This window comes from Triturus cristatus, chromosome 8, assembly GCF_964204655.1.
Source record: "Triturus cristatus chromosome 8, aTriCri1.1, whole genome shotgun sequence".
Classification (NCBI taxonomy): domain Eukaryota; kingdom Metazoa; phylum Chordata; class Amphibia; order Caudata; family Salamandridae; genus Triturus; species Triturus cristatus.
The window spans coordinates 834,721,812-834,749,652 of NC_140591.1; the positions used below are offsets into that span (position 1 = coordinate 834,721,812).

Here is a 27,841-nt window from a genome sequence, read left to right on the forward strand (position 1 = left end):
GAATGATTGTTATTACGCTGTGCTAAAGCCTCTATCAGGTAGTTTATTACAAGGAATTTCAAAGAAAACTTTAGTAGGCATGGGTTGTGGTGCTGATCTGCCAAACAAACTGTGGGGTACATGTTACGCGCTACAATAATCCTTATTAGGCTGTCTTAGGAGACATAGTATTTTGCTTTGCCACCCGTAATTTTGTACGATTTGTACTTTTATGGCTGTATGCCTTGTGAAAAACTTGTGCTCAGTACAATGGGCTTTAATGGTTATGGTGACAAGCCAATGATAAAGGCTATATGTCTGATTGTTAATTATGAAAAGTTATGCTAAAGGTAAGAGGCCTGATTATATTGATTTTGAAAAGCATATGTTCAAGTCAATAGGCATTCCAGGGTCTATTGTTATTACACTGAACTAAAGCCTACTTACAGATTTTTTTGGTTACATGGGATCTAATAGAAATACCTTGATAGGCAATGGTTTTAATGTTGGTTACCCTCTCTGGGAAACCACAAGCATAGAAGATTTGCACAGTGACAATCTTTGTTAAGCGCCGTTAGGAGAGATACTATTTTGCTTTGCCAACTGTAATTTTCTCTACAATTGCAATTTTGCGATAGTGTGCTGATTGTTGCCTTGTGGGAAAGCTTGTGCTGACTACAGTAGGTCTGAGTTGGTTGTGGTAACAAGCCAGTGATTATAGCTTTAGGCTTGATTGATGTGCAGGGAAATGGTATGCCCTATGCTATAGGTTTGGCCTGTTTATTGTGAAAAGTTATTACAAAGACTGTAGCTCTGGCTTATTTAATGTGAAAAGTATTTGGTAAAGCCATTAGGCCTCTAACAGTGAAAGTTGTTGCATTATGATACAGGCCATAGGGAGGTACTTGGTTGCATGTAATTTCAAATATTACCATGGTAGGCAAGGGTTATGGTGGGAGTAACTTGAGTAACTTAAGTTTATTGACAGATTGAAAATACACATTTCATCATCAAAGCATAAAACAAGCAGCAAATCTACATCTTTTAAAATCAAGAACAATTAAATAAATAAAACCCAATAGTTCATCACTACATGAGTAAAACACTAAAACGTTTTTAAAAGACCTAGATAAGTGGACCCAGTGCACATAAAAGCTTCAAAGTCAAGCTAATTGATTGTTCCTAATAAGCCAATCCGCATACAGGGATTTAGATACAGCTACCACAATTGCAGTCAAAGAATTGCTTTTGCAGATCCTAAAGGCATATATTCGATTAGTTAGGTCCAAAGCTGACATACGAGCTCAATCAACCTGGCTCTGGGTTTGGCCTATTTGGGCCAAAAAAAACAACAGATGTTCCTTTCTTTCGTCAGGAAGCATACATATTTGACACAGAGTGAATCGGGCTTTACAGAGTCCCATGATCAAGTGTATGCAGCAATTTGTGAGAGTCCCATACCTAAACTGTAAAAAACAATGAACGATCATCACAGGTCGGATGTGATTTAGAAAGTCCTCTGCCCTAGGTGACAGATTTGTGCACATAAAAATGTATTGTAAGGCTCCCTGTTCAGTTGGACAATTCATGTTGAGGAGCATTTCACTCCCAATATCTAGATTAGACCACCGTACCAGCAGCGGCTGGGATAGATGATGGGTCTTCCCAGAAGTTGGCTAGGCCTAGCTCTTCTTGGAACTTTATAGTTTAATGAGATCAATAAGTCTCACTCTATAGAGACTTAGCTCTTCACTGGCACAAATACATACTCAGTAAAGTAGCGGCCTTAGGGCAACCAGCTCAGAGACTGGGTTAAGATCATGGTCCAGTGCTAAAGGTACCAAGGGTGTCCCCCCTTCCTAGACAGTAAAGGCTCTTATAAAGTTGTTTTTATTAGTACAAAGAATTTTTGTATGGCAATAGCTCCATAATTCAGCAACATATAATACCTCACCCCTTGCTTGGGTCTTGTTGATCTCCATTGCAGGAAGAACCCAGGAACCACTAGGTCTTTTTAGCTAACCTGAGAATTGTCCCTGCTGGATGATTTAACAGATATGAGCTTTTGAGGATCCGTAGGGCTCAAGAGGCAGAGATCGACAGACGTATCCCCAAATAATCAAAGTCTCTGACCCTTTCTAGTACTTCCCTTCCCAGATTTACAGTGCCCTTTCATCCTTTTCTTACTGTAATAAGTTATCTACTTTGTTTTCGAAGCAATAATTTCAAGATCATGCTCAGAACAAAACAGATTGAATTTGTCTATTAGATTTTGGAGACCCAGCCTAGTTTTAGCCAATAAAAGGGTATCATCTGCAAAAAAAAAAAAAGTCAGAACTTTGTCTTGCAAGAGTATGGGAATCATTAGCACAACTAGTCAAAAACTTGACAAAATTGTTGATTTTTAAAAAAAAAAAAAAAAAAGAGGAAAAGAGTAGGAGCCAAAACACAGCCATGTGGCACACCCTTGTCTACAGAAATTGGCTGGGATAGCTCTACTTTCTCGCAACATTCTCCTCGTGGAGGCGCATAATATTCATCAAATTACAGGGACTTCCCATCTCAGATAGGACCTCTCCTAATTTCTTCCTAGGTACCCCCCACCCCCCCCTTCCCCCCACCAAAATCGACCTGTCTTCAGCTTAGCCGTCATGAAGCGAAAGACCCGGTCAATCGAACTGGGACCGCAATACAGATGGTGACCGGGAGGGTGCTACGGGCGTTTGTGCCTGCTTTGCTCGCCCTTGGGGCACTTTGGTATTATAGAAGGGGGCGCAGGCACTTGTGCGTCCCCTTCTATATTACCGATAGGGCTGCTGCACAAAGCACCAGCGCTAGCAACAGAGGGTGTTCCCTCATTTGCATAGGGGTGTGCCCTATGCAAATGAAGGAATTCCTTTGACTCCGCGCCCGCGCCATATTACAGACACGGTTGCAGAGTCTAAGAAGCCCTCAGGAGGCGCACTGACAGTGCGCCATTTAAAAGGTGGCGCTCTGTCAGTGCGCCTCCTGACAGCAGTCCTCCGCAGTGGGTAAAGGGGGTCCCATGAATCTCTAAACCCCTTTGAAATTGCAGGTGGGTGCCACCTGCACTATGAAAACACGGAGCGGCTGCTCCGTTTTTTCACATGAAGGCACTGCCCTAGGGCAGCGCAAGTTCGCAGCTGCCCTGGGGGCAGCGCATACACCGTAATGGAGCGCATTAACATTGTTTGTGCCCGGCGCACCTTTTGAAAGGTGCACCGGGCGCAAACAGTGATCATGTGTAATATAGCCTCTGGTCCTGAATCTAAATCCTGACTGGAGATCAGACAGGATATGATTTTTGTTGATCCAATCCAAAAGTCTCTCCAGGACTTGTTTGCAGAAAACCTTTTGCAGGTTATCCAAAAGGCTAATTGGACGGTAGTTAATTGGGGTGCTTGGGCTTCCCTTCGTGAAGACGGGGACCATCTCTGCCCCTTTCCAAGTAGTGAGCATCACTGTTATGCTACAGTGGCGTTTGTGACAGTATTAATGTAGGGGATCCATATATTAGGGTCAGATTAAAAAGGGTCTGCTGGGATCTGATCTAGTCAAGGTGCCTTCCCTTGTAGTGTAGTTCCTATATTCCTGATAGGCTCTGCGCATTGGAATAATATACACTATAATTTTGACATAGGACGGAGGTCAGTATGTCTCTATCGAGTACATTAAACTTAATTACTTGTGTGTGCCAGCTAACTCAGAGGTCACTAGAAACTTCTCGAATATACAAGAAGGGATTAATTTCTGACAACCGCATAAACATGACAACTTTGTTTCCCTTAGAGTCGGAACAATCTCAGAACCGTGGAAACAATAGATAACAGTTTCACTCAGTCAATCGTGCATGCTTCATTTCTACAGAGTTGCACAGAAATAGAGAGACGGGCATTTCAATAAAAAGGGGTTTATTGAACAGTCTTATTTCTCATGCAAGAGATATGAACTGCTACAATCGTAAGACAGGATGCGAAGTACAATACGACAGAGTTAGTTGTAAGATAAAATAATACTGCAATAGCATGGTTTGTAGCTATGACATATATTCATAAAATACATACATAAATAACATAGGCTAAAATGTGAATACTCATCTGATGCTTCTAAATAGTTCTACCCTAGTGTAGTACAAGAAGTAGGTGCTGTTTTCTAAAGTATAGCTAGCTATAGTTTTAGTTTTGCCAAGAGTTGCCAAAAGTTTCTCTAAGTTCTAGTCTGCTCCATACCTTAGAATGTGTGAGGTTGGAATCTCTTTCCGGGATTTGATATCTAACACCCCGCAAGGGGAGTCAGAAACACTGGAACTGGATTATGTGCGAGGAGGATGACAGCGTCTGGTCAGTGCATCAGGCGGGAACTCGATCTCCTTCCGAACTTGCTGTGGCGAACTGCAAGTAGGCAGTCGAACTGGACCGTACCGGAACCATGGTTTGCCAGGGCAAGTGCAGGTATATTTATACCTTGAAAGTGTTTAGGAATGCCCTGTATTGACGTAAAAAAACAGGCATCGGAACGTCATGAATGAACCCCTAAGGAATAGATGTTCATGCATAATAAATGAGTTCTTGGAGAAATCAATATCCAAACAAGGGAAATTCCTAAAGGCTTAAGAGTCTGGTTTTCTAAGAACTCGTTGTGACGTGGATTGACGGATGTAGGAGACCATGATTGTATTTGGTTAGCATGGACAATGCCTAAATAAGGGCTGGATCTTCTATGCCTAAATAAGGGCAATATGAATTGTACCTATATACGGAATCTAAATCTACACACAACACCCACTCCAGTTTCGTATGAACGACATTACTAAATTCCAAACATACTAAACATATCAAAAAGAGAGTATCGCATGATTAGCTAAAACATATCTAAAAACATATGTCCTAAAAATGCATTACAAAACCATTGCTATGCATAAGGTGCTGTACATATTAAAAGCAATATTTCATTCTAAGCATATGTGTGTATTGGAAATGCTAAATAGAATGAACCAGAAATATATACACATGATGAAATAGCTCGTTGACACAGAAGAATAGGGGCAAAACCATTTCATTATCAGGTTAACACAAATCAATTGTTGATGTGACAAGGTGGCAAAATGTCCCTCGAAGATTTTCAAAGAATTCTGTTCTCTATGAATAGTTCTACTATAAGCAGATTACTGTGCCAAAAAATGAAAAAATAAAAATTTGGAAAAAAAAATTAATCATTGGACAAAAGTTCCACAGTTAGTCCCTTGTCTGAAAAGAATGAAGGCCAAATTCAGAGTCTCATCGGAACACTGTGTGCCTGAATCAAAAGTCACTGTGTGGGCCTGGAGAAAACATGAAATCTTCTAATCCTGTAGACAAAAAGTTGTCTACCGTTGTAGATGAAAGTTGGAATACCTTGTTTAGAAGATTAACTGCACATAGATGAGAACTATGGCCTTCAGCATTGGTTGCATCAGCAATGTTCGAATCAAATGTTACCTGCGTGCCTGATGTTTCTTCTCGTAACTCAGCAGTAGCAATTTGCGCCTGTGAGATCTCAATGAATGCCGTCATCAGGATTGGTAGCCGCTGGGGACAACACAGAGCATGGGCTGTTACCGGGTCCAGCAGAGTATCGATATCCGTAGGCATGACAGATGGGAGTGTTAGACAGATGTCTAGCACACATTCTTCACCGCAGAGCAGGCAACGTAGAACAGGTAAGATGCAATCTTGCCAGATTGGTCTAAATGACAGAAACCATGTGGTGTTTAATTCTCGTAGACGAGGTAAACCCAAAATTTGGACGATGCGCTCACGACACTATATCTCCAATAGAGCTCTCTCTATGGTGCCTGGAGTGACGCTGGTGATTTGGCTTGCCATATCGTAGCAGTAGGAGCAAAAATAGGATCCCTGCAACGAGTGCTAAAAGGAGCGGCAGTCCGCCAAACACAGAGTGCATGAAGTTTGGAAATATGCTGAGGACTGCTTGAAAAGGTGCTAACAGTCCTGCACATACGTTCTTAAATACATGTATAATACCGCTCGTATCAGACATAGTTAAGATACGACCTAACATTTCTGAGAAATGTACAGGGCAGTTTGTATACAAAAGGGTATGTATCTCGGCAGAAGTCCTTGCGACTTGTAGATCATAGGTTTCTCTGGCCGAGGTTAGTGGCACTGTTTTCTGTAAAAGAATGGCTTTAATTCTGCTTAGAGTATCAATTCGTAAAGAAGAGATGTTCAGTGAAGGCCATAAAGGGGACTCCCTGACTGTGTCTATTTGTGGAAACAAGACTTGCATACAGCAAGTGACCCTGGATGTAACCGTAACTAGATATGGAATACCTGGCAACATCCCACAGCAGTTGTGATCATTCAACATAATGTAACTCCCATTAGAAAGTTGGCCAAAAATTGGTTTAATCACTGCAGCCGGTGAACCTTGCAGGTGACAGGATAAGTTTGTAGTGGAACCATCACAGGCCCCGTGTAAGTTAATACCCTGACAAAGGAGAGAACTGCTTAGTGCGTGTTCACAGTTTTCACTGCTAAGAGACACTTCACGTTCCCCACTCCAACATCTATATGTGTAAGGTAATTCCCAGGATGTCTTGATGTATTCTTTACCCAACCTTTCATATTTGCCTACTGTTATATATTTTAGGCAATACTGAAAATGGAAAGTTGTAACAGGCAGAGTAATTTTACCATGTATGATCCACTCAGTAGCTGGTTTTTCTGCCACTGTGAATGGTAATTTTTCCAGTTTCTCACTGCTCAGCATAGTGTAGTCTTCTCCCCTTTGTGCCAATCTGATATGTTTATCAGTGAGATTGAATTCTGAAAACAGTGACGTAGTGTTGATTAAACGCCAAGGCACATAGCCTGCACGCAAGTTTTGTAGCGTCCAGCCCAATAGCATGATAGAACGTAGCTGAGACTGACCATGTTGCAACATGACCAAGTCCTGTTCCATGATGTCTATGACAGAAGACACAATGCTGTCTAATGAATATATTCTGGACGACAGTCGTTAACCCATTGTCTACTACAGAGAGAGTTTTCTCTAAATGAATACAATCCATTTCTCGTATTCGTTCTGCAGTCTCTGCTCAGGTAACCTTCCATGCTTCATTATAAGCAGCGTAGATACTGGCATATATGAAACGTTTTTGACGCATTATTGTTGGTCCTAGCAAGAATTCCCTAAGGTCTGCTCCTTCTTGAAGTAAAGTTAAGTGTTATTTTACATCCTTCAGTGTAGCTTTCTGTAGCCAATCAAGGCAAAGTTTCCCTACACTGTATGTTGTTACTACCCCTGGATGCTGTCTTTGAACATAGCGTGGGTCTGGCCTATTGATAGTGAAACCCTGTGTTTTGTTCAGGAATCGATCTTGATAGTTATTCGTGTTTGTGGGCCAGAGCAACCATTTTTTCCTTTCTGGATCTGATCTGTTGTGATGCAAAATATTACGTATGGCGACCTCCCCCCATGTAGTGCTATTACTTGCAGGTATAGGTATGGTCGGTGTGTTCATGTCTTTGATCTTGGCTAATCCAAGGCTAGACGTTTGTTGGACAGTGTCATTCAAAAACATAATTTGATCAGGGATGATACAGGCTCTAAACAAAGCTTCTACCCCCTGTACTTGCCAATCTTTTGTACCCCAGACAGATTTTGTCTCAATGTTGTCTTTCCAAAAGTCAAAACCCTGTCTAGACAGTTGGGCAATAAAGGCTGCAGAATAAATCTGTTTCATATTGGTTAACATAGATTTTAAGTTCCTGTCTTGTTCACATTTTTAAAGGAAAACGTTTCTGGATTAGACAAATTGAAGCCTGAAAAATATGGAAACTTCATTGCAAAAGTTTTTGAACTACCCTTTGGAGGTGTAGGACAATGTTCCCATTGGTTATACATAAATACATTTCTAGGTGTTCCTGATTTATGCAAGAAATGATGACCATAGTGGTTATAACAATACATTTGTTCATAGTCTGATGAACCTTCTAAATATTCATGATTTGCGAATACTGTAGACATCTCTAGATCAGACATCATGTTATTAACAGTCTCGAAGTCCCAATCATCATAAAAGGGACTAGAGGTAATAAAGTCACTTAATGAAATCTTAAATAAGTTTGAAATCTTCAAAAGCTCTGACAGACCAAAAATGTCATATTCAGTTCTGTCCCAAACTATATCATCTGGTATAGGAACGGCTGTGATGTTCACTGCTGACAAGTCTCTTGCTTCACGATGGGATGATTTGTGTGGCTGAAGAAGTAAGTTCACTCTTTTTCTTGCTGTGTCCATTTGAATATATCTTCCATTTATCAGCATACCCAGAGTTATTACCAGAGCTAACCATAGTAGAAAGAAGAATATTCCCAAAACAATCCATGGTGAAACCAGATAAGTCTTTTTCAAGAGATGAAAAAAATCTGTTGCTTGTTCTTCGAAAGTTCTTTGTGCTGGCGTTGTTTCAGGTTTGCTGGGATCCTCAGAAAACGTATCAAAGTTCATGAAATAGCCAGAGGCAGTTCTGTCACTGGTTGGAATTGTATCAGGATTTGTTGAATTCGCTGGAACCATTTGATCACTTGTTACTTCGTTGTAGACTGGTGTATCAGGACGAACTGTTATTTCGATTTCAAGAGGGACAAGTTCCATAGCTTTGTTACTTAGTCCTTTATTTCTCACTGTAGAAGGTGATGAGTCTCTTAGTTTGAACTTCTTGGATTGTAGCCAGAGGAGTGCATCTGCTACATTGGCGGAGTCCACTTGGCCTACTGCTTAGTATCGGCCGCATAGTGTGGTTTGATCAGGTCGATGGACACAAATCTTTTCTCCTTTTTACCAGCAAGGGGCGGCAAAAGTACTGTTCTTGATCTGTGGATTGCTAGGACAAGTACTGGTTGTCTGTAAGAAGGCCCAGATTCCTTCTTGTCCGATCTTTTCTCTGACTAGATCACCAAGCTTTGGAATCCAGACAGGCCTTGCTGGGACGGCCGTTTTTTCCCCAGTGATGGTTGGCTTCAGGAGCACGTTGCTTTGTTTCATTCTTAGTTCATTTAAGTCCTGCAAAACAGCCAAACGATCTTTGATATCAAATTTCTTATTTTCCATCACTGTGCCTTGCATATCGAGGTCCGGTACCAACATTCTAGTTCCAAATAGAACTTCATATGGAGTGACACCCCCTAGAGAACTTCTTGGCAAGTTGTTAAGTGCGCGCTGGACCACATAAAGGTGTTTGACCCACCCATCACCCGAACCTAATACCTTAGCTGTTATAGACTGCTTTATGTCCCTGTTTTTTCTTTCCACAACAGAATTTCCCTCCGGATGGAATGGAGAAGAATACTGTAATGCTACGCCCAAACTGGCCATGGCTTCTTTGTAAGTTCAAGAGCTAAACGCAGGACCCTGGTCAGAATGTAGTGTGCCAATTGCGTATGTGCCGATAAAGACTCGCAAATCTTTTATAACAGTTCGAGCGTCAGCCGAGCGCTGAGGCCACAGCCATAGGAACCTGGATTTAGTGCTCATGGGATTGCATTTGTCCGAGAGGATGCCTGCACGTAGATAGTCTAATACTCTCTAATAATGGTGCCTGAACTGGGCTGGCTATGTTGTAGTCAGGTATCTGGTGGCGTTCTGTACTGCGATCTCTTTGCAGTCTATGCAGTTATTGATGAAGATATGAATCAGTGTATTCATTCCTGGCCACCAGTACATCTCTTTTAGTTCTAAAATTGTTTTAGAGATCCTCCGATGTGTCAGACCCTCTCCCAGATGTGCTTCGTAAATCAAAGCCGCTCTTCATTCCATGTTTGGTATCACCCTATCCCCCACTCCAGGGATTCGACCAAACTGAACATTGTTCGCATCAATTATATATGAGTGGACATTTCTTAGGTAACGCTGCACCGCCGCTTTTGCTTGAAGCATTGACAGCCAGCATTATTTCACTGTCTATTTTCGTTTTTGAACGAGTGATTGCAGCTACGGAAGCCGTTTGCACACCCTTCGTGGCTTCATCAGCCACTGAATTCCCTTCAATGTGAACGCCATCATGTTGATGACTCAGCGTGTGTATCACGTGAGTGTTTTGTAGTCCGTTTCGCAACTGAACTACTTGTTCCCAAAGCGTTTTATGCTTGATTGTGCCACCTTTTGCATCTTTGAAACCATTTTGAAGCCAATTCTGTAAATATTCATTGTAAGATTGAACACAGTAAAAAGAATCGCACACTATGAGTGTGGGGAATTCACGATCCGTGTTTTCAAGTGCCATCTTGAATGCTTGTAGTTCAGCTCGCTGAGCTGTACAATCTCCTAGAGATTGCGTTTTTGTGACCATTGGTCTGAATTTGTCATCGCGCATACAACCTTTAACGATCGCGCATGCTGCACTGTAAGCTTGTTTACTCACCGTAGCGGGTTGTGCAGATCCGTCAGTATAAATTATAAATTCGTACTGATCAAGCGGGAGAATTTCAGTAGGTAGAGGACATTCGTGTTCGTATTGCAGGAATGCTTGTGTTTTTAAGTAAGGATCAAAAACATATTCAACATCAGTTGCTGCAAGAGAATTAACCCATTGTATCCATCTTGGATGTAAAGCCTTTGCATTCGGAATGCTAGCTTTAGTAACTGCCTCTAAGGCTGGTACAGGGGGGAGGACCATAATGCGCTTCCCCTGTGCTAGGGCTCTTTCATTTGCTACAGCGGTTTGAACTGCTGTCAGAATCTTTTCTGTAGAAGTGAATTTCATTTTTGCATGTGTATACAAGTGTGATTTGTATGCAATTGGTACTTTTTCACCTTCGTTAAAAGTTAAGTAGGTGAATCCGAATTGACCTGGAACGATTCAGATCACTAAGTTGCGTACGTTTACGCGTGTTTGTAAGTGTTTTGTTGCTAACATGTCTGTTTGAAGTGAACGCAGAATTTCTGTGTCTTCTTGTGTCCAAGTTGTGGCTTTGAAATCAGGTTTGATTAATTCGTAGAGAGGTTTAACCCTCTCTGTGTAGTTTAGAATGTATGTTCTTCCAAAATTCAGGAAACCTAGAATCGAATAGTTTTTCAGCGTTTTTGGAGGTTGGAGCAGCGCACACTTTTCTAAAAAGTTGGCTGCCGGGCTTTTGCCTTCACTTGAAAGTTCATATCCTAGGAAAAGGACGTTGAGATGGGCAATTCTGGACTTTTTAAAGTTGAATTTGTAACCCTCAGAGGCGAAGCCCAATATAATGGTGTTCACCCTGTTCAAGTGTCTGTCCAGGTCATCGTCTGTCAGATATATATCATCGACATATGACAATGCGTCGTCATCATAAATTTGTAGTAACTCTGTTACTCTTGCTGAGAATAACCCCGAGCTGTTTTTGAACCCCTGTGGGAGTCGACAAAATTGACTATGTGTCCCCATTAATGAGAAAGCGGTCAAATTTCTACTTTCAGGTACAATATTTTGGCAAAATAAACCATTTGAAATGTCTAATGTGGTTTTGTACTTTTTACGCACAATGTTATTCATTAATGCTGTACTGTGTGCATTTTGCACTGCAAATGTTTTACAACAAGAGTTTAGGTGTCTGTAATCCAAAACTAGACGATATTGTATTGTCTGGTTTGGAGACAGGAAACAAAGGATTGTTCATTGATGAGGTGCATGTTTCAATCACCCCCTGGTATTCAAGTTGATCTAAGATCTCCCTGACTTGTTGTTTAGCTTCTTGCTTAACCGGGTACTGCCTTTGTGCAGTTGGTTAATTTTTTTTTTTTTTTTAAACTGGATTTTGTGGTGAGGTAAGTCCTCATCCCATCCTACATGATTCTATATAATGCTGGGGCCTGGGCCACTGTCCATTTCCTGGCATAAGTATTTTTTAAGTGTACTGGAACATCGTTGGAGAAGGCTGGCATAATGATGTCTTTGCCATGTGGGCACTCCCTGAGAAATTCTGGTGGCCAGTCTTGTTCTGCTTGAAGTATATCATAACTCTTTGAAAGTCGCTCCCAAAAGAATGCTTTCACTTTTCTTGGTATGTCTCCCTCCATCCGGAGTGTTATTTCATATAACCTATGCGGTGAACTAACCCTGGTGTCTGCAGTTTTAACTTGAATGTCTTCATTCAGGTCCACTGTCTCCAGAAGCCCCTTCGGGTTCTGACGAGCTACTGTAACTTCTGCTGCACTGTCCAACATTGTCTGAGCCCAATCTTCGTTCTTGAGCTGTGTTCTCAGAATCCTTCAGACCTGCTGCCTTCTTCTTAGAGAATTGAGGTTTTGGTTTGTTTTTCTGAACGTGTTGATCCTTTTTTGGCTTTACGCGTTCTTTGTTCTCTGACCGTCCTCTTCTTTTGGATGTCTGTGATGATATCTGAAAGGTACGAGAGGAACGTGTATCAGTATCTTGATACCTGTCAGGTTCTTTCAAATTATCCCTATTCCTGAGGTTATACCTCCTTTCAGAGGGCTACTTTTGAGGAGACCTACCTCAGGATTGAGAATCCTTCTCTTTTGAATGTTTTTTGTTATTTTCCCACTTCTTTTTAGAAGAGGTAGGATTGTTTTTAGGAAAGACCGTATCAGGACTTTCAGACAGTTTTGGTTTGACTGGTTTCCCTCCCAAACTGTCTCGTCCTAATTCTTCATAGGATTTTTCTATTATTCTGGCTAGTTCTTGTGGTGGTTCTGTTAAATCAAATCCGCTTAATTTCTGGCGGATTGTCACTGATGCTGCTTCTCCTTTAATATTAGATAATATTACTGTTGAGACCTGGTCGAAATTTTTCAGTAACTTCATACCTAAATTCAGAGCAGGCTCTGCCCCGTATTCGTTTTGAATTTGTTTCAGGACATCAGGTATTACCGCCATAGATGGAACACCATGTGTTTTTGTGTAGATTGCAGCAAAGACTGTGCCCCAAGTGGTGCAGTCTTCCAGATGTGGTGTGATCCCCATTGGTAAACAGATTGTTGGAATTCTGTGTTTCTCATAAGGGCTAGTATTAGGAAATACTGCTTCGATTTGAGTAATTTTTTGAGATATCCAGAATTGAATTTGTTCACGTATTGTGGGCGTTTTACCCATGACTGCGTGCAAAGTCTGTGGAGTGATTTTTAGCGCATTCCCCTGGTGAGAGATTTGTCCTGGAATGGCTATTGTTGGCTGGACTGTGAAAGTCCGCATGATATATTGAACTAATTGTCTGTAGATTTTGATCAACTCCTTGAGTTGAGCAAGTAATTCTACGTCTGACATTTCTTCAATGTTAGGATGAGGTGTGTGTAGCCAGCTAAAATCGGCCATGTTGCTCCTGGTCTACCTAGTGGACCAAGCCTGGTAATGTGATTGTAATGTTTTAGGGCGCCTTTAAACCAGAGATCATGCTCCTGGTATGTGAGTGGAATTTCAATATCCTCGAAAGGGATATATTCCTCAGGTGGTTCATCTTCTTTGTAGAAGTGAAACGTTTTAGTTGCTGGATTTGATTCTGGGAATACTATCCATGAATAGAATACCTCTGTCTGGTGAGATTCATGTGCGTTTATCACAAAAACTGCCCTACCACCTCTTGGTGTTAGGCCATGTTTTCTACGTTTTAGAGTGATGGCTCTCCTTAAATTTGGAGCGATGATTTTCGCATTTTCATCGAAACCTGTAAAATCAAAAGCTGTTGCGACTTCGTCGGGTACAGCTCCACCAGTATCGGTGTTTGTGCCGATTTCGGTCATTGTTTAATGAAAGTTTCAGAGCAAGTTTCAAGGGAACAAAGATAAGGTGCACAATATTTTGGAACACTATATCCTTCAACGTTGAATAAACCAAACAGCTAATACATATGATTTTGTCCTACTCAGCTATGGCGGATATTATCCCTACCCACTCCAGACGTCTTATAGAGTATTATGAGTAGGGGTCTCTGAGAAAAGCACTACTGAGTTACTTCAGTATCTAGAGTTAAGTTTGTGCCTTACTAAACCGTTGGGTACCATGTAGTGTAGTTCCTATATCCCTGATAGGCTCTGCGCATTGGAATAATATACACTATAGTTTTGACATAGGACTGAGGTCAGTATGTCTCTACCGAGTACATTAAACTTAATTACTTGTGTGTGCCAGCTCACTCACAGGTCACTAGAAACTTCTCGAATATACAAGAAGGGATTAGTTTCTGAAAACCGCATAAACATGAAAACTTTGTTTTCCTTAGAGTCGGAACAATCTCAGAACCGTGGAAACAATAGATAACAGTTTCACTCAGTCAATCGTGCATCCTTCGTTTCTACAGAGTTGCACAGAAATAGAGAGACGGGCGTTTCAATAAAAAGGGGTTTATTGAACAGTCTTATTTCTCATGCAAGAGATATGAACTGCTACAATCGTATGACAGGATGCGAAGTACAATACGTACAGAGTTTGCAGTATGATAAAATAATACTGCAATAGCATGGTTTGTAGCTCTGACATATATTCATAAAATAAATACATAAATAACACAGGCTAAAATGTGAATACTCATCTGATGCTTCTAAATAGTTCTACCCCAGTGTACCTAACCTAAGTGTAGTACAAGGTAAGAAGTAGGTGCTGTTTTCTAAAGTATAGCTAGCTATAGTTTTGCCAAGAGTTGCCAAAAGTTTCTCTAAGTTCTAGTCTGCTCCATACCATAGAATATGTGAATCTCTTTCCAGGACTCGATATCTAACACCCCGCAAGGGGAGTCAGAAACACTGGAGCTGGATTCTCTGCGAGGAGGATGACCGCGTCTGGTCAGTGGATCAGGCTGGAACTCGATCTCCTTCCGACCTTGCTGTGGCGAACCGCAAGTAGGCAGTCGAACTGGACCGTACCGGAACCGTGGTTTGCCAGGGCAAGTGCAGGTATATTTATACCTTGAAGGTGTTTAGGGATGCCTGTATTGACGTAAAAGTCTGGCATCGGAGTGTCATGAATTAACCCCTAAGGAATAGATGTTCATGCATAATAAATGAGTTCTTGGAGAAATCAATATCCAAGCAAGGGAAATTCCAAAAGGCTTAAGAGTCTGGTTTTCCAAGAACTCGTTGTGACGTGGATTGACGGATGTAGGAAACCATGCCTGTATTTGGTTAGCATGGAAAATGCCTAAATAAGGGCTGGATCTCCTATGCCTAAATAAGGGCAATATGAATTGTACCTATATATGGTCATAAATCGGGGAAACCTATATACGGAATCTAAATCTACACACAACACCCTCACTTCAGTGATGCTACCACGTAAGCAGTCTCGGCTAAGTAAAAGGTAAGGGAGTGGAGAGCTGCCTCTTTACTGGGGGATGAAACATTTGTTTCATGTGGGCAGGAGTAAAGATTCTCAAAACGGGCAACCTACTAACAGGGCAAAATAGACGTCTCAGCTGGCTTCCCTAAAAACCCACCACTTACACTTACTAATTGCCAAAATTTCTTTAGGTCATTATTAGAGAAGGTGTTTAAAAGGTCATACCATTGATTATACTCGCTTGCCTTATTTCGAGCCGTTATTGTGCCCTACAAGCCCTTATCTCCTGGCCAGCTTCTTTCATTTTTGCTTGAAGGAGATTTCTCTTAGCTTCTCTACAACGCTTTGTAAACCACCCGTTAGTGGGATCCCTTACAGAGACCCTTGTGAACTCTTTGAGAAAAAAATCTTTAAGCCCGTCAACAGTGCTCAGCAACAATCATTTAGTTCCCCCAGTTGTCTGATATAAACTCCATGTGCGAAACAACTGAGTACATATCTGAAAGAATCATGGGAGAGGAACGCATCGCCTCCCACCTCCTATTCCTTTGATTGTTTGTGACCTCTAATTGTTGATCCTGCGGCTGAAAGAGGGTAAAATGTGGAGACAAACTCCTTAATAGTTAATACTAGAGGATTATGGTCGATCTCGTCCCTCTCAGACACGGTCATATCTTCAGTCAGTCTCCATAGTTTAACATCTTGGATGATATCCATAAAGCTTACATATAGCATCAGAAGGAGAGCAACCATTGCATGCTCACAGGTCTTGGGCTAGGGTAAGGTGCACCACTTGGAGAGCAGCCCTTGTAAGGTTTCTCTTCACTAGAGAAGTTAGTTCAGGCATTCCCCGCACTGAGTCCTCCTCATATCACAAGTCCTGAGTTATACCTTTGGGTTCATATGTGCGATTAAAGTCACCTGCCACGATGACGTAACAGGACTCTGAGTGTCAGACACAGATCTCATAACAGGTGGAGCAAAAATTATTCTTGCCAATTGCCAAAACTCCAATTATATATGTTGATTTACAAAAGAGAACTGGCCTTAGAGAAGGATATTTGGTCATCCTGGTGGAGGGATACAAAAACTCTTGAAACCGCTTCTGTGTACATTCACAGTCACCCATGTTTCCTGGAAGAGACAGATCGCATGGTTGTCAATGAATAGTCCTCATGCAAGTTTGTCTAGCTTGTGCTTCATCCCAGCAATGTTCCAACTAACAACAGCTGTGGAATTGGGCACTAGACTAACAGAGGAGGTACAATTTCTGGGTAGCAACAGTTGCTGCTGTACAATAATCATAGGTTGGGCGTTGTCCTCAAAAGATGGCTGGGCTAAAACAGCTTGTAGTTGTGCACTATCCGCTATGGATTCTAGAGCATAATCAGGAAGTGCCGATGCTCGAGGTCTAGAAAGATGGGTGAGAGGGTTAGACTGAGCTGGCCTTACACGTTACAGTACTAGAATAGAAGCTCCATGGACAGAAAGGGACAAGGTAGCTATAAAACAATGTTCTGCATGCAGTCAGTCCTTCTCATTAAGGGTCGAAGGGGCAGGGTTATGGTTAACTCTATTGCTGCATTTGATCAATGATCGAGATGAATGAGTCCGGGGCTCAGACCCTGGCTGCAGATGGCGGTAAAAAAAACAATTGTAGAAGAGATATGTCAGAACAGGGTTTACTAAGGGAATAGCGATTGACCAGTAAAATCCGCGTAATGGCAGGAGACCTGAAAATAAAAATCGCACAATTGCCCAAATAACTTTTTGCCAAGAGTCCAACCCATCCCACCCTTCAAACCATCAAGATGTCATGCATGTATGAGTATGGGAAGTGGGCGCTAGTATGTAACTATTGGGGGACCTTATTTCTGAGTTGGGCAAATCGTTTCCACAGGGCCATGAGGAACAAGTGAGAGCAGGTTTGGAGGCTACCCTTTTAAGACCAAGTTTAGTTCACATAGTTTTGCTTCAATTGCACTCAGCTGCTCATAGAATGGCTTTAGTTTAACTTCCATACTATCGAGGACTTTTACACACAAAGCTCCCATTACATCTTTGAGGCTGACTTCGTCACAGCCAACACAATCCCTGCTAGAGCTATTTGGTGTTGAGGGTGAATGCTTGGATTTGGCACACACTTAAATCATCTTTCTTTTCGTTGCCTGGCCATTGGCTGTGGAACTTGTCATTTTCAGTTGTGGCTCCAAAAGCAATAGAAATAATAGCACTGGGAAAATGAATGGAGGGGCTTGTTCCCAGAGTAATATCTGTGGCTGTGCTTCCCTTTTCAGTGTCTGTTAGAATGGAAGGGGCATGGTGCACAGGAGAGGAAGAAGTAGGAATACAATCGCACTGTGATTATTCTTGTTAGGCCCTATTGATAGGGGCTGTCTATTGTTCTGCCAACTGTAAATGTGTATATATTTGTAATTGTATAAATGTATGCCTAATGATTGCCAGCTTCTGCGAACTTCTGTAAGCCTAAGTGCTATATAGTGTCAAGCTACCGGCAAAGTGTAGAGACCTTATCAGTTCAGAGGGAAAAATTCCTTTTTATAGTTCCTCTTTTATTTCTTTTCTTCTCCTTTTTTTATTTGAATGTTACCTAAGAGGATACTACAGCTCGCGGGCAGTGCTAACAGGTTGATTGCCGCTCATTCCCTCTGCAGATTGCTGGACTCTATGTGGCCACTTCCTCTAAACCAGGAGATCATTATGGAATGCTGTTGTGCATAGTGTAACATTATTTTACAATTCCAAGATGGCCAACACATTGATTGGTTCTAAATATGGTGGTTATACTTAAACTTTGAAACAATGATAGACAATTTACAATACCTTTCCAGGATGAACACCCACTGCTATGTTTTATTTTGTTATTGCAAACATATGCCCACTTTGTTTAAAAGGCAACATGTTTTCCTTTTTCTACTTCTATTCTTTTGATTTATCGTGCACATTTTGTTGAGTTTGTGTGTGTTTTATTGCGATTGTTTTTGAGAGTGAATGGAAATATGAGTCTGTGGATTGATGAATCAATGTATGAGTGCAAAAATAAGTGACAGTGTGCGTGTATGCTCACCTATTGAGTGTCTACATCCATCAGTAACACAAAAGCCACTTTCATTCATAGGCCAGACTTATTGGATTGACAATGCTTGTCTGCTTTGGGCTGTATGCAAGTGAGTTCTCACGCTCACTTCTGCTTTGTATTCTAGCTTTCAAATCCAGAGTATAAATGTCAGCAACTTTTGGAAGTCCCTTTTGACGAAATATTTGCAGCTCACCTAAGGTAAGGAAACAAATCAAGTTCAGCAACATTCTGGATTATGATGCATTTTGAGGCATTATTGACTAACTTTAAAACTGAGTTTTTTTTTATTTTGAGCTTTAAAAAAGAACCATTGTTTTTGTGTGGATCACTGACTGATGATACATATTTCTCTCTGCCTCAAATTAGATTTAATTATTTTTTGTCATCACTTTCACATTCCAGTCTTTATGAATTCTAGACCTAAACCCTAAAACTGGTGGTCATCTGCCTGCCCAGGGCAAGAGCTGCTGTGTAACCTGAAAACTATGGTCTTAAGCACCAATGATCACCTTTGGCTAAGAGAAAAACAGATAGTGGGCCTGATGCCATTTTCTTTAAAGGCTGGGGAGAGTGTCTTCTTTTCCACACAAATTGCGGATTTTCTATGGCCTCTGTCTGTCTTGCTTGGATTGCCAGATTTATTGTTTGGTACTTCTAACTTATTTACCACAGACACAATTTGTGACATATTCTAGACTGAAGCTGCTGAAGCCTCCGTGGTAATGTATTGCTTTGAAGTCAGAAAAGCCTCTGCCAAATTAATGAAGATGGTTGATTGGGCACTAGCTGCATCCTTTAGCAATAGTGGTCTTTTCTTTATAGAATGCACCTTATCAACTTCTGTTATCATGATACAAAAATTTAAAACACCAGCTTCAATTGGATAAAAGCAATTGCCTCTAAATAAACCGGTATCCGACCTGTGTATATAGAAAGTTTAATACAGTAAAAAATTAGTAGACCCAAAAGCCATTATCACTACAGGACAAAAACGTATTTGTGCAGAGCTAGTGACAATTTGTACTAACTGAAATCATTGCACAGACAGCAAAACAGAGATGGGACAAGTATGGCCCAAAGCATGGACTGCTATGCTCTGCAATAGTGTTTTTTTCACTCCACATTACCACCTGCACAGAGGATACTCTCGCAGATGCAAAGTCATGTATCCACTGGGACATATTCCTGAGGCTGTAGGGGCCGACTGTGTGTGCATGTGTCTGACTGTTAAGATGCCCCATGTCAATGCCTTTAAACACACATCCAAAACTCAACTGTCTCTAGCTGCTCGAGAACCTTACTCAGTGCTACGCTGAAAAGCGTGAAAGCCTTAGTGAACACTACTGAGTTTTGTTCATGTGCTGGCCTCTAGAGAAGCACAAAGACCTCTTAACTCTCTTAAGAAGGGACTGAGAAAATTCAGCTTGGTGATGAATTATTTTGAGAATGCCATCTTATTCAGTAAATAGATGTTACCTTTGGCTTTTGAGAAAATTGGAGTAGAATGAGAAGGAGACTAACAACCATATTCGGATATGCTTTAGATAAATTGTTTAAAACCCCTTTCCACTTATCCAGTTAAGAATCCTCTTACAATTCCTGTCTTGACTCCGAAAGGAAAATTGCTATCGGCAGGCACTCTGCAGTTTATATTTCCATGTGCTGCAAGGTCAGTTAGTAGTTGTAAATATTTTAACCTGCTCCTTTGAAAAACCAGAGCATCACAGAGAAGAGCAGAAATGTAGCTTCCTTTGGTCTCCCACTTTGAGCCTTTGTAGACATAACCTTGTTTGTTTGTTTAACTATAAAATCATGACATCATTTTGCTATACCCTTATGTTTTGCTTGCACAGAAGAACCTTCATTAGGTTATTTAGTTATGTTATCAAAGTTTGTAACTGAATTATGAGTGTTTAAGGGAATTTTTGTCACTTTCTGTTCCGGTATCGACCTCTGTTCTGTTTCCTGTCATTGAGGAGTCAAAGCAATGTATGAATGATTGTTTCATCAAAGTCTGAAGATCTTCTATTGTCTCTTCAGATCTAGAGGTGGTGAGTGACCAAAGGGGTCATATGTAGTTGATAACCTACAAGAACTGTAAGATATGGGGGTCTATAGTTGGCAGTGGTATGCACCCTGTCCAAGTAAGGACCCTTCCTTCCAGTAAGCATAGGGGAGTTACACACCCAAGATAACCCCTGCTCACCCTCTTTGGTAGCTTGGCACGAACAGTCAGGCCTATCTCAAAGACAACGTGTAAAGCATTTGCTCATAGAGTATCCAGTAACACAGTGAAAACACTACAAATGGATACCAGACCAGTTTAGAAAAATACCAATTTTTATCTAAACCAAACAAGACCAAAATGACAAAAATCCAACATACAGAAGTAGAAATATCACTTTTTAAAGGTTTAAGCAATTCTGTCCAAACAACTCTATGGATGCTGAAACCAAGTCCTGGGCACACGTTTAAAGCAGTGGTTCAAAGTGTCAATGCACAAATTACAGTACTTAATATGAAAGAAGTAACAAAGGTTGACACCAGTAGATTCTTGTAGTTGGTAATATTTATACAAGTCTTGTAGTATTTGAGAATAAGAGCACCAGTCGACACGTTTTTCGTCACCTGGGTGTTAACCCGTGACTCTTCGGGGCTGCCTGTAGAGTAGCAAGGGTAGATCCTTGGCCCCATCATTTGTGAATCCAAGGAAAGAACAACGGGCGGGTGCGTCTGTGTTCAAAGGGTCCTGAACGAAGCAGGAGGTAGGTCCTGGGATCCGTCTTGCTCTCCGAATGCGGAGAGCAAGATGGATCCCAGGACCAACCTCCTGAATTCACAAATGATGGGGCCAAGGAGCTACCCTTCCTCCCCTACTCACTACCCTCGTGGCTACTCCACCTTCATTTATTAATCACCGACCTCGGCCGGGTTGGTATTCTAACCGGTCCAGTCACGGGTTACCACCCAGGTGACGAAACGCGTGTCGGCTGGTGCTCGTGTTCTAAAATACTACAAGACTTGTATAAATATTGCCAACTACAAGAATCTACTGGTGTCGGCCTTTGTTAATTCTTTCATATTAAGTACTGTAATTTGTGCATTGACACTTTGAACCACTGCTTTGAACGTGTGCCCAGGACTTGGTTTCAATTTTCTGTGTTGGTTCACACCCACATGTTCACAGGGGTTATCTGGGTTTCCCCTTGACCTGGTAGCACCGTAACCGCTTATTTTCCTCATACTCCACCGTTAACCAGCTTGAGCGCCATTCTTCCTGCACATTCAAAACCCTTCGCAGACCCAATAACTCTATGGATGCGTTGATTTTAGCACAAAGTACCTTTGATGCGTAAAAATCCAAGTCGAATAACCGCCACAAAGGAGAGAGGCATTAGAAAACTCAAGCGATGCATTGATTCTTGAGTCCTAAGGGAATTTAGGCATCTGTTCTCCTGCACCCAGGAGAAGTATTACATTGATTCCTTTCAGCAAGGAGAAGCATTGTTTCGAATTCTGAAAGTGGTTCCTTTCTGCGATGCGCTGGAAACTTAGCACCCAGGCACGAAGCGTGGAATATCCGGACGTACTGAGGTCGATCCAGCGATACAGTTGATGCGTCGATTGTTTCAGCCATAGGCAGGTGATGCGTTGATTCCTTCAGCCGCACGGCAGGGCCTGAGTCGGAGTCGGAGCGGGGGTCTCGGGCATCAGAGATGGTGCTCTGGACTTAGGCTGCAGCGGTTCTTCCAGCAGTGAACAAGCCCTGCGTTGTTTCTTCGGCCGCTGTGCGGTGATGCGTTGGTTTTTCAACCGCACAGCGAACTTGTGGCGGGAAAACCGGTGCTAAAGTGCGATGCGTGGATTATCTGCTCTTGAAACAGCAAAACCAATTCCAAAGGCCCAGAACAGGAGTTTGCATCATTTGGCGGGTCAGAACTTCCAGCAGATGAAGTCTTTGACTTCCAACAGGAAGCAGGCACACACAAGTCCTTGGAGAACTTTGGAAAGCAGGATTCAAGAAAGCACAGTCCACTTTTTTCACTGCTTACAGACAGAAGCTGCAACTGCAGGCCGACCCAGCAAAGCAACACAACAAAGGGGCAGTACTCCTCCTGACAGCTTTTGAGCTCTTCTTCTTGGCAGAGTCCTCTGTCCGGAGTGTACTAAAAATGTGGGGTTCCAGGTCCAATACTTATACCCCTTTTGGCCTTTGAAGTATTCATACTTCAGGGTATAGTCTTTGTAGTGCTCAGATCCTGCCTTTCCCTGTCCTAGCTCCAGACACATTATAGGGGTTGGAGACAGCATTGTGTGAGGACAGGGATAGTCCTATTCAGGTGTCCGTGACAACTCCTCCCACCACTATCTCAGAAAGGCCCATCAGCCTGGTGATGGGCAATCAGGATATGCAGGGCACACCTCTGCTCCTTTTGTGTGACAGTCTAGAGTGAGTGAACAAACAGTGAACTGTTAGTCTAAACTAAACATGGATTCCAAAGGCAGGCAGAGGCACAGGATGATAAAGCAAGAAAATGCCCCCATCCTAAAAGTGGCATTTTTAAACACACAATTTAAAAACCACCTTCACAGAAAGCTCAATTTTTAAATCCAGAGTTCAGAGAACCCAAACTCCAAAGCTCTATCTCTACCTAATTGAAAAAAATTACACTTGTGAGGTTACAAGGCAGTTCAAGTGATAACCTATGGGAGAGACAGTCCTTGCAGTAGTGAAAAAACGAAATTGGCAGTATTTCCCTATCAGGAAATGTAAATCATACCAGTACATGTCCTACCTTTCACATACACTACACCCTGTCACTGGGCTGCCTTGGGCATACCTTGGGCCTACCTTGGGGTGCCTTTCATGTAGAGAAAGGGATGGTTTGATCCTGGCAGGTGGGTGCACTTGCCAGGTCGACATGGCAGTTTAAAACTGTACTTGCAGACATTGCAGTGGCAGCAGGCCTGAGCCAGGTTTGCAGGGCTGCTCATGTGGGTGGCATAGTCGATCTGCAGGCCCACTAGTAGCATTTGATTTACAGGCCCTGGGCGCACACATGCTTTTTACAAGGTTCTTACCGATAAATCAAACATGCTAATCATGGATTACCAAACATAATCACAATTTACTCAGGGAGCATTTGCACTTAAGCACTGATCAGCAGTGGTAAAGTGCCCAGTGTTCAAAAACTAGCAAACAGGAAGTCCAGTATACAGCCAAAAATACAGGAGGCAGAAGTACAAAAGGAGAGGGGAAATCACGCCATGGATGCCAGGTCTAACAAACACTTTTATTAACAGCGTCTTACTGCAGACAAAGGGTTGTCAGTTTCCTCAGAAAAATCTTGCTTCCTCGTGTATGTTGTGTGACCGATCTACAATCCCATTCTTGCTGTTTCTATTGCTACAATTGTGTCTCCCAAGGCCTCAAAGAATAAAGTTCACAAGTACATGTCCATCTTTCATAAGGAATCCTAACCCATAATTGTCCAAATAGTTGCGTCACTAATTCACAAGTACCCATAAAATATTCTGCTGTGCCAAGAAACTGGTAGGTGATGCACTTCCCTATGCACCCACTAAAGGCATCATTAGTAATGGCACTCCAGAGTATGGATTGACACTCACAAGTTGCAGTGGTCAAAAAGTTAAAGGAAACCATCTCTGGTCTCCAAAGTTAAAGCTGTGCTTCTCACCTGTTTAGAGCCAGCCACGAATTTTCAGGCTTTGAAATATCATGAGCGTTTTCACTGGCACTGCAGTGCTCCCAACATCCCACCCTTTTAGTGTCCATCATGTACTGAATCTTTTTTTCGTTTAGTCAATCTTTTAATGACATTAAAGAAATAGCCTTGCCCTGCATCGGAGGTTATGGCAGTCAGTGTCTATTCCACTAGAGCAAAAGTAGCAACTGTGGCTTGCTAGTGTCCTGATCTACAACTCCTGCAAATCTACCTTGATTATTCGGCACCTAGTTTGTAAGCTTTATAATCTGGATTCTAGAGTATGTGCTCGGTCGCCATTCTGCTTTTTTGTAAATATGTACTTTAAGTGCTCTATTTTTGCTTACGTGTTTGTCCCGTGTTAGTACTTGCTTATTATATTTTTCATAATTTGCTTGGCTCCTCCTTTTTCATATAATCAAAGCCATCCCATGGGTTTGCTGGGGCACAGATTGTTTCCTTTAATTAAGCGACAGAAAAAGAAAGCACTTAAGGCATAGCAATGGAGTAAGTGTATGTGTGAGATGTATAGATTCACAGATACCACTGGTGCAAGTAAAGTTTCCAGTCTCAGTTTGAGGATCCTATCAGTCGGTAGTATGAAGCATCCTATTTAGTTGAATTATGATACTGAGGGGATTATTTCTCCCTTTTTATTGCACACTACCTTTTGAAAAATACTTTAAACTTTGGTCATTCATAAGTCATGACTGAAATACTTGAAGACTTTAGTGAAGTGTTAGGATTTAAGGCATATTCTGGAGGCTCGGATCAGATGCACATCTGGGATAGGGAAGATTTATTTTTAGGTCTGTAGAAATGGAGTGATATATTCTCACCCAAAGGCATTTCCTTGAAGAAACATAAGCTATGAATTTAGGGAAACATTGAGCTTATTCTTGCTACTCTTTTGATCCACTTTGGAAAAACTTCCATCCTTCTTACCAGAGATAATTTAGTTAGTGACTCAACATCTGAAGGGGTAAAGAGGTTTCCAGCCCCCCAATTTCTTTTTCTCATCTTTTCCATCAAGCATGCAAGTTGCACTGGCTTTATCATTGGTGTTGTGAACTATCTCAGTTGTCTTAAAAGTCCCATATTCATCCTAAATGATCATTACCAACTGTATACCTGGTTTGATGCATATTGGTGTGTAACTTATACAGTGTTTATATTGAAGTGTTTTTCGAGATCATGCTGATGTTTAATTTTTAGACCTGTAATGTACGGCTGCAATTCACAGTATGACAATATGATTTGTTTTATCCAGAAATGTTATTATTGTATTGATATCTCCACCACTTTCTTTTTCAGGTGTACATATGCTGTTGCAAACCATGATTTTATAGAGGCATACAAATTCCAGACAGTAGTAGTCCAATATCCTTTTCTTCAGTGTTTGTCGTGAAACAAAATACTATATTTTATTTGTTTTGGTATTTTTCTTTTTATTTACAAAGTTGAACACCATTCGTATCAGAAGGTGCTTAATTGCATTTCAAGTTTGACTTCAGCTGGACAAACCTCAAATAGTAAAATCTCTACCGTGGTGATTTCGGGCATTGTATTGCAAAGATTTAGAACTGCATTTATTTCAGTTTTTGTTATTAAACTGATTGAATGTGAGATTGTCTTGCTTTAGAAATTCAGTAGGAGGATTCCAATCTTCAACTCGCCCTAAACAAAGCAGTGTAGTGGAAGGTATGCAATGAGTATGCTTAGATCTCATACTCCTGTTTAGCAATTTGCCATTCCATTCCATGAGATTGAAGACTGACTGCTTTGGAAAATTGTGATATTGGTTGAATAACTGTCTACTAAAGACCTCTTTTTGGTTAGTTGGCCAATAGTCTCTCCAGAGGCTAACACTCCTGAGGCAACTTGGGGGCAGGAGGAATAGAACATGGCCAATAAGTGTGTGGTTTTCTATCTTATTTATTCTTAGGCCACACAGTGATTGTCCCGGTTTCTGTTACTGCCTCTCTGATGCCAAGCATTTTCCTTTCGCACAGCATAACAGACAGGGTTGTGCTCCAAGGTGAAAGCTCTGCCTTTGAGCAAGAAGTCTGCTCACCTCTAGCCACTGAAAACATTTGTTGGGTAGGCCTTTTGAGGCACTATGTACATGCTCTGTTTCCTGATCCATCTTTCATTCAGTCACTGCATGGTACCGCCACAAAAATAAATCGAACACTGGTGGAATTCAGCACCTCGGTATGCTTTTATTGATCTAATCGTCTTGTAGACCAGTGAATTTTAATGTGCTGCACTTCTGTGTAAGTAAATGCAGTGCTGTTTAAATACTTTTCTTTATTCTGGGTGTGTGTGGGAATTTATCTAATAGTTGACTAATACTTTTTCTATAGGAAACTTATTTTAATTCATAGACAAACAGAATGATTGATGATTAGATGGTCCTCCACCGTGATCCTTAACTAATGACTGTACAAAACACTTGGTTTAGGACTCTTCCATTATAATGGATAGGTAAAGTAGTTAGATGTGATGCTCTTGGTAAAAGGCCCAATGCTGGTGCATGAAACCACACTCCAGATGCCTGAAACTTTTGGACTATTTAAAATATTGTTAACAATTACTTTTTTGTCACAATTACTGCATAAGAATGACAACTGAAGTGGCCTGCATCGCACAAGACTCATTAAAAAACACATCTCTAACTGCTTGTGCAAATGACTGGTCTGGACATTGACTACCTAGTATGTTGAACTGAAGACCTTCAAACAGCCTTTAAGACCTACAGTTTTGCTTCTGTCTAAATGTTTTTTTAATTGTTGTCTATTCAGACACTGCAGTGTGTAGACACTGTCTTGGATATAACCATTACTCCTGAGAAGGAGCCCACAGTGGCCTTCTACATACACATACATGTTTGTCTAGAATCACTGTAAAAACAAGTTGACGGTGTCCTTATGCTAACGTAATGAGTATCCTTGTATAGCATGAAAGTCTATCTTCACATAGTCAATAGACATCTTAAATGTATCCAATAATATAGTTTTGCTTCAGTCAACCAAATTCTTAATTGTAGTGTATTCAGAAACTGCAATCTACCGTCATTGTGAAAAAGATTTTAGACTGCAAGTTCTCTCCAGTCTCAATTCCAGGCAGTGAATGCCTGTCATACTCTGTCAACTCTCCCATACATATACATTCTCAGGACTGCTGGTCTACCACCCACCAGGATCAGCTGAAGAGTTTGCACATAACATCCCAGATGTACTGGCAGCCCACAGTCTCCAGGCAACGAAATGTACACAACTGGGCAACTTAAATATCCATGTTGAGGACTTGGCAAGTACTCAGGCTGCTAGTTTTGTGCAGGCCCTGTCAAAGCTCCATTTATCTCAGATGGTTAGCTCCCTAACGCATAACAAGGGTCATAGCTTGGACCCAATTTTCACAAACATACTTAACATGGTTGTAGAACCCCCCCCTCTGCCAGTTGGATGGACTGACCACTACTTTGTTTTTTTCCATATCGAAAGTAGGGGCACCTACACCCAAAATTACGATCTCCAATACATCTCTACAATGGTGCAAACTGGATACTGCCAGTTGGAAGCGAGCCTTGTGTGAGTCGATTCCGAGCCTAACAGAGGAAAAAGAGGTCTCTACAGCCTATGTGGGATTTAAAAATTGGATCACTAATGCCCTTGACAAAATTATCCCACTAAAAACTAGCAAGAAAATGCAATGGTGGTGATAAAATCCATTGGTTCTCTCAGGAAC

At 41.5% G+C, this 27,841-nt stretch overlaps 1 protein-coding gene across 1 annotated transcript in view; it reads left to right on the forward strand.

The window, feature by feature from the left end:
- PCID2 (PCI domain containing 2) overlaps positions 1 to 27,841 on the forward strand; it is a 91,556-nt gene that overhangs the window by 11,307 nt on the left and 52,408 nt on the right. Inside the window, exons 4-5 of the mRNA XM_085622294.1 lie at positions 18,490 to 18,563; positions 25,406 to 25,471. Of these exons, the coding sequence (XP_085478420.1) occupies positions 18,490 to 18,563; positions 25,406 to 25,471 (140 nt within the window). The remainder of the gene's footprint in view (positions 1 to 18,489; positions 18,564 to 25,405; positions 25,472 to 27,841) is intronic.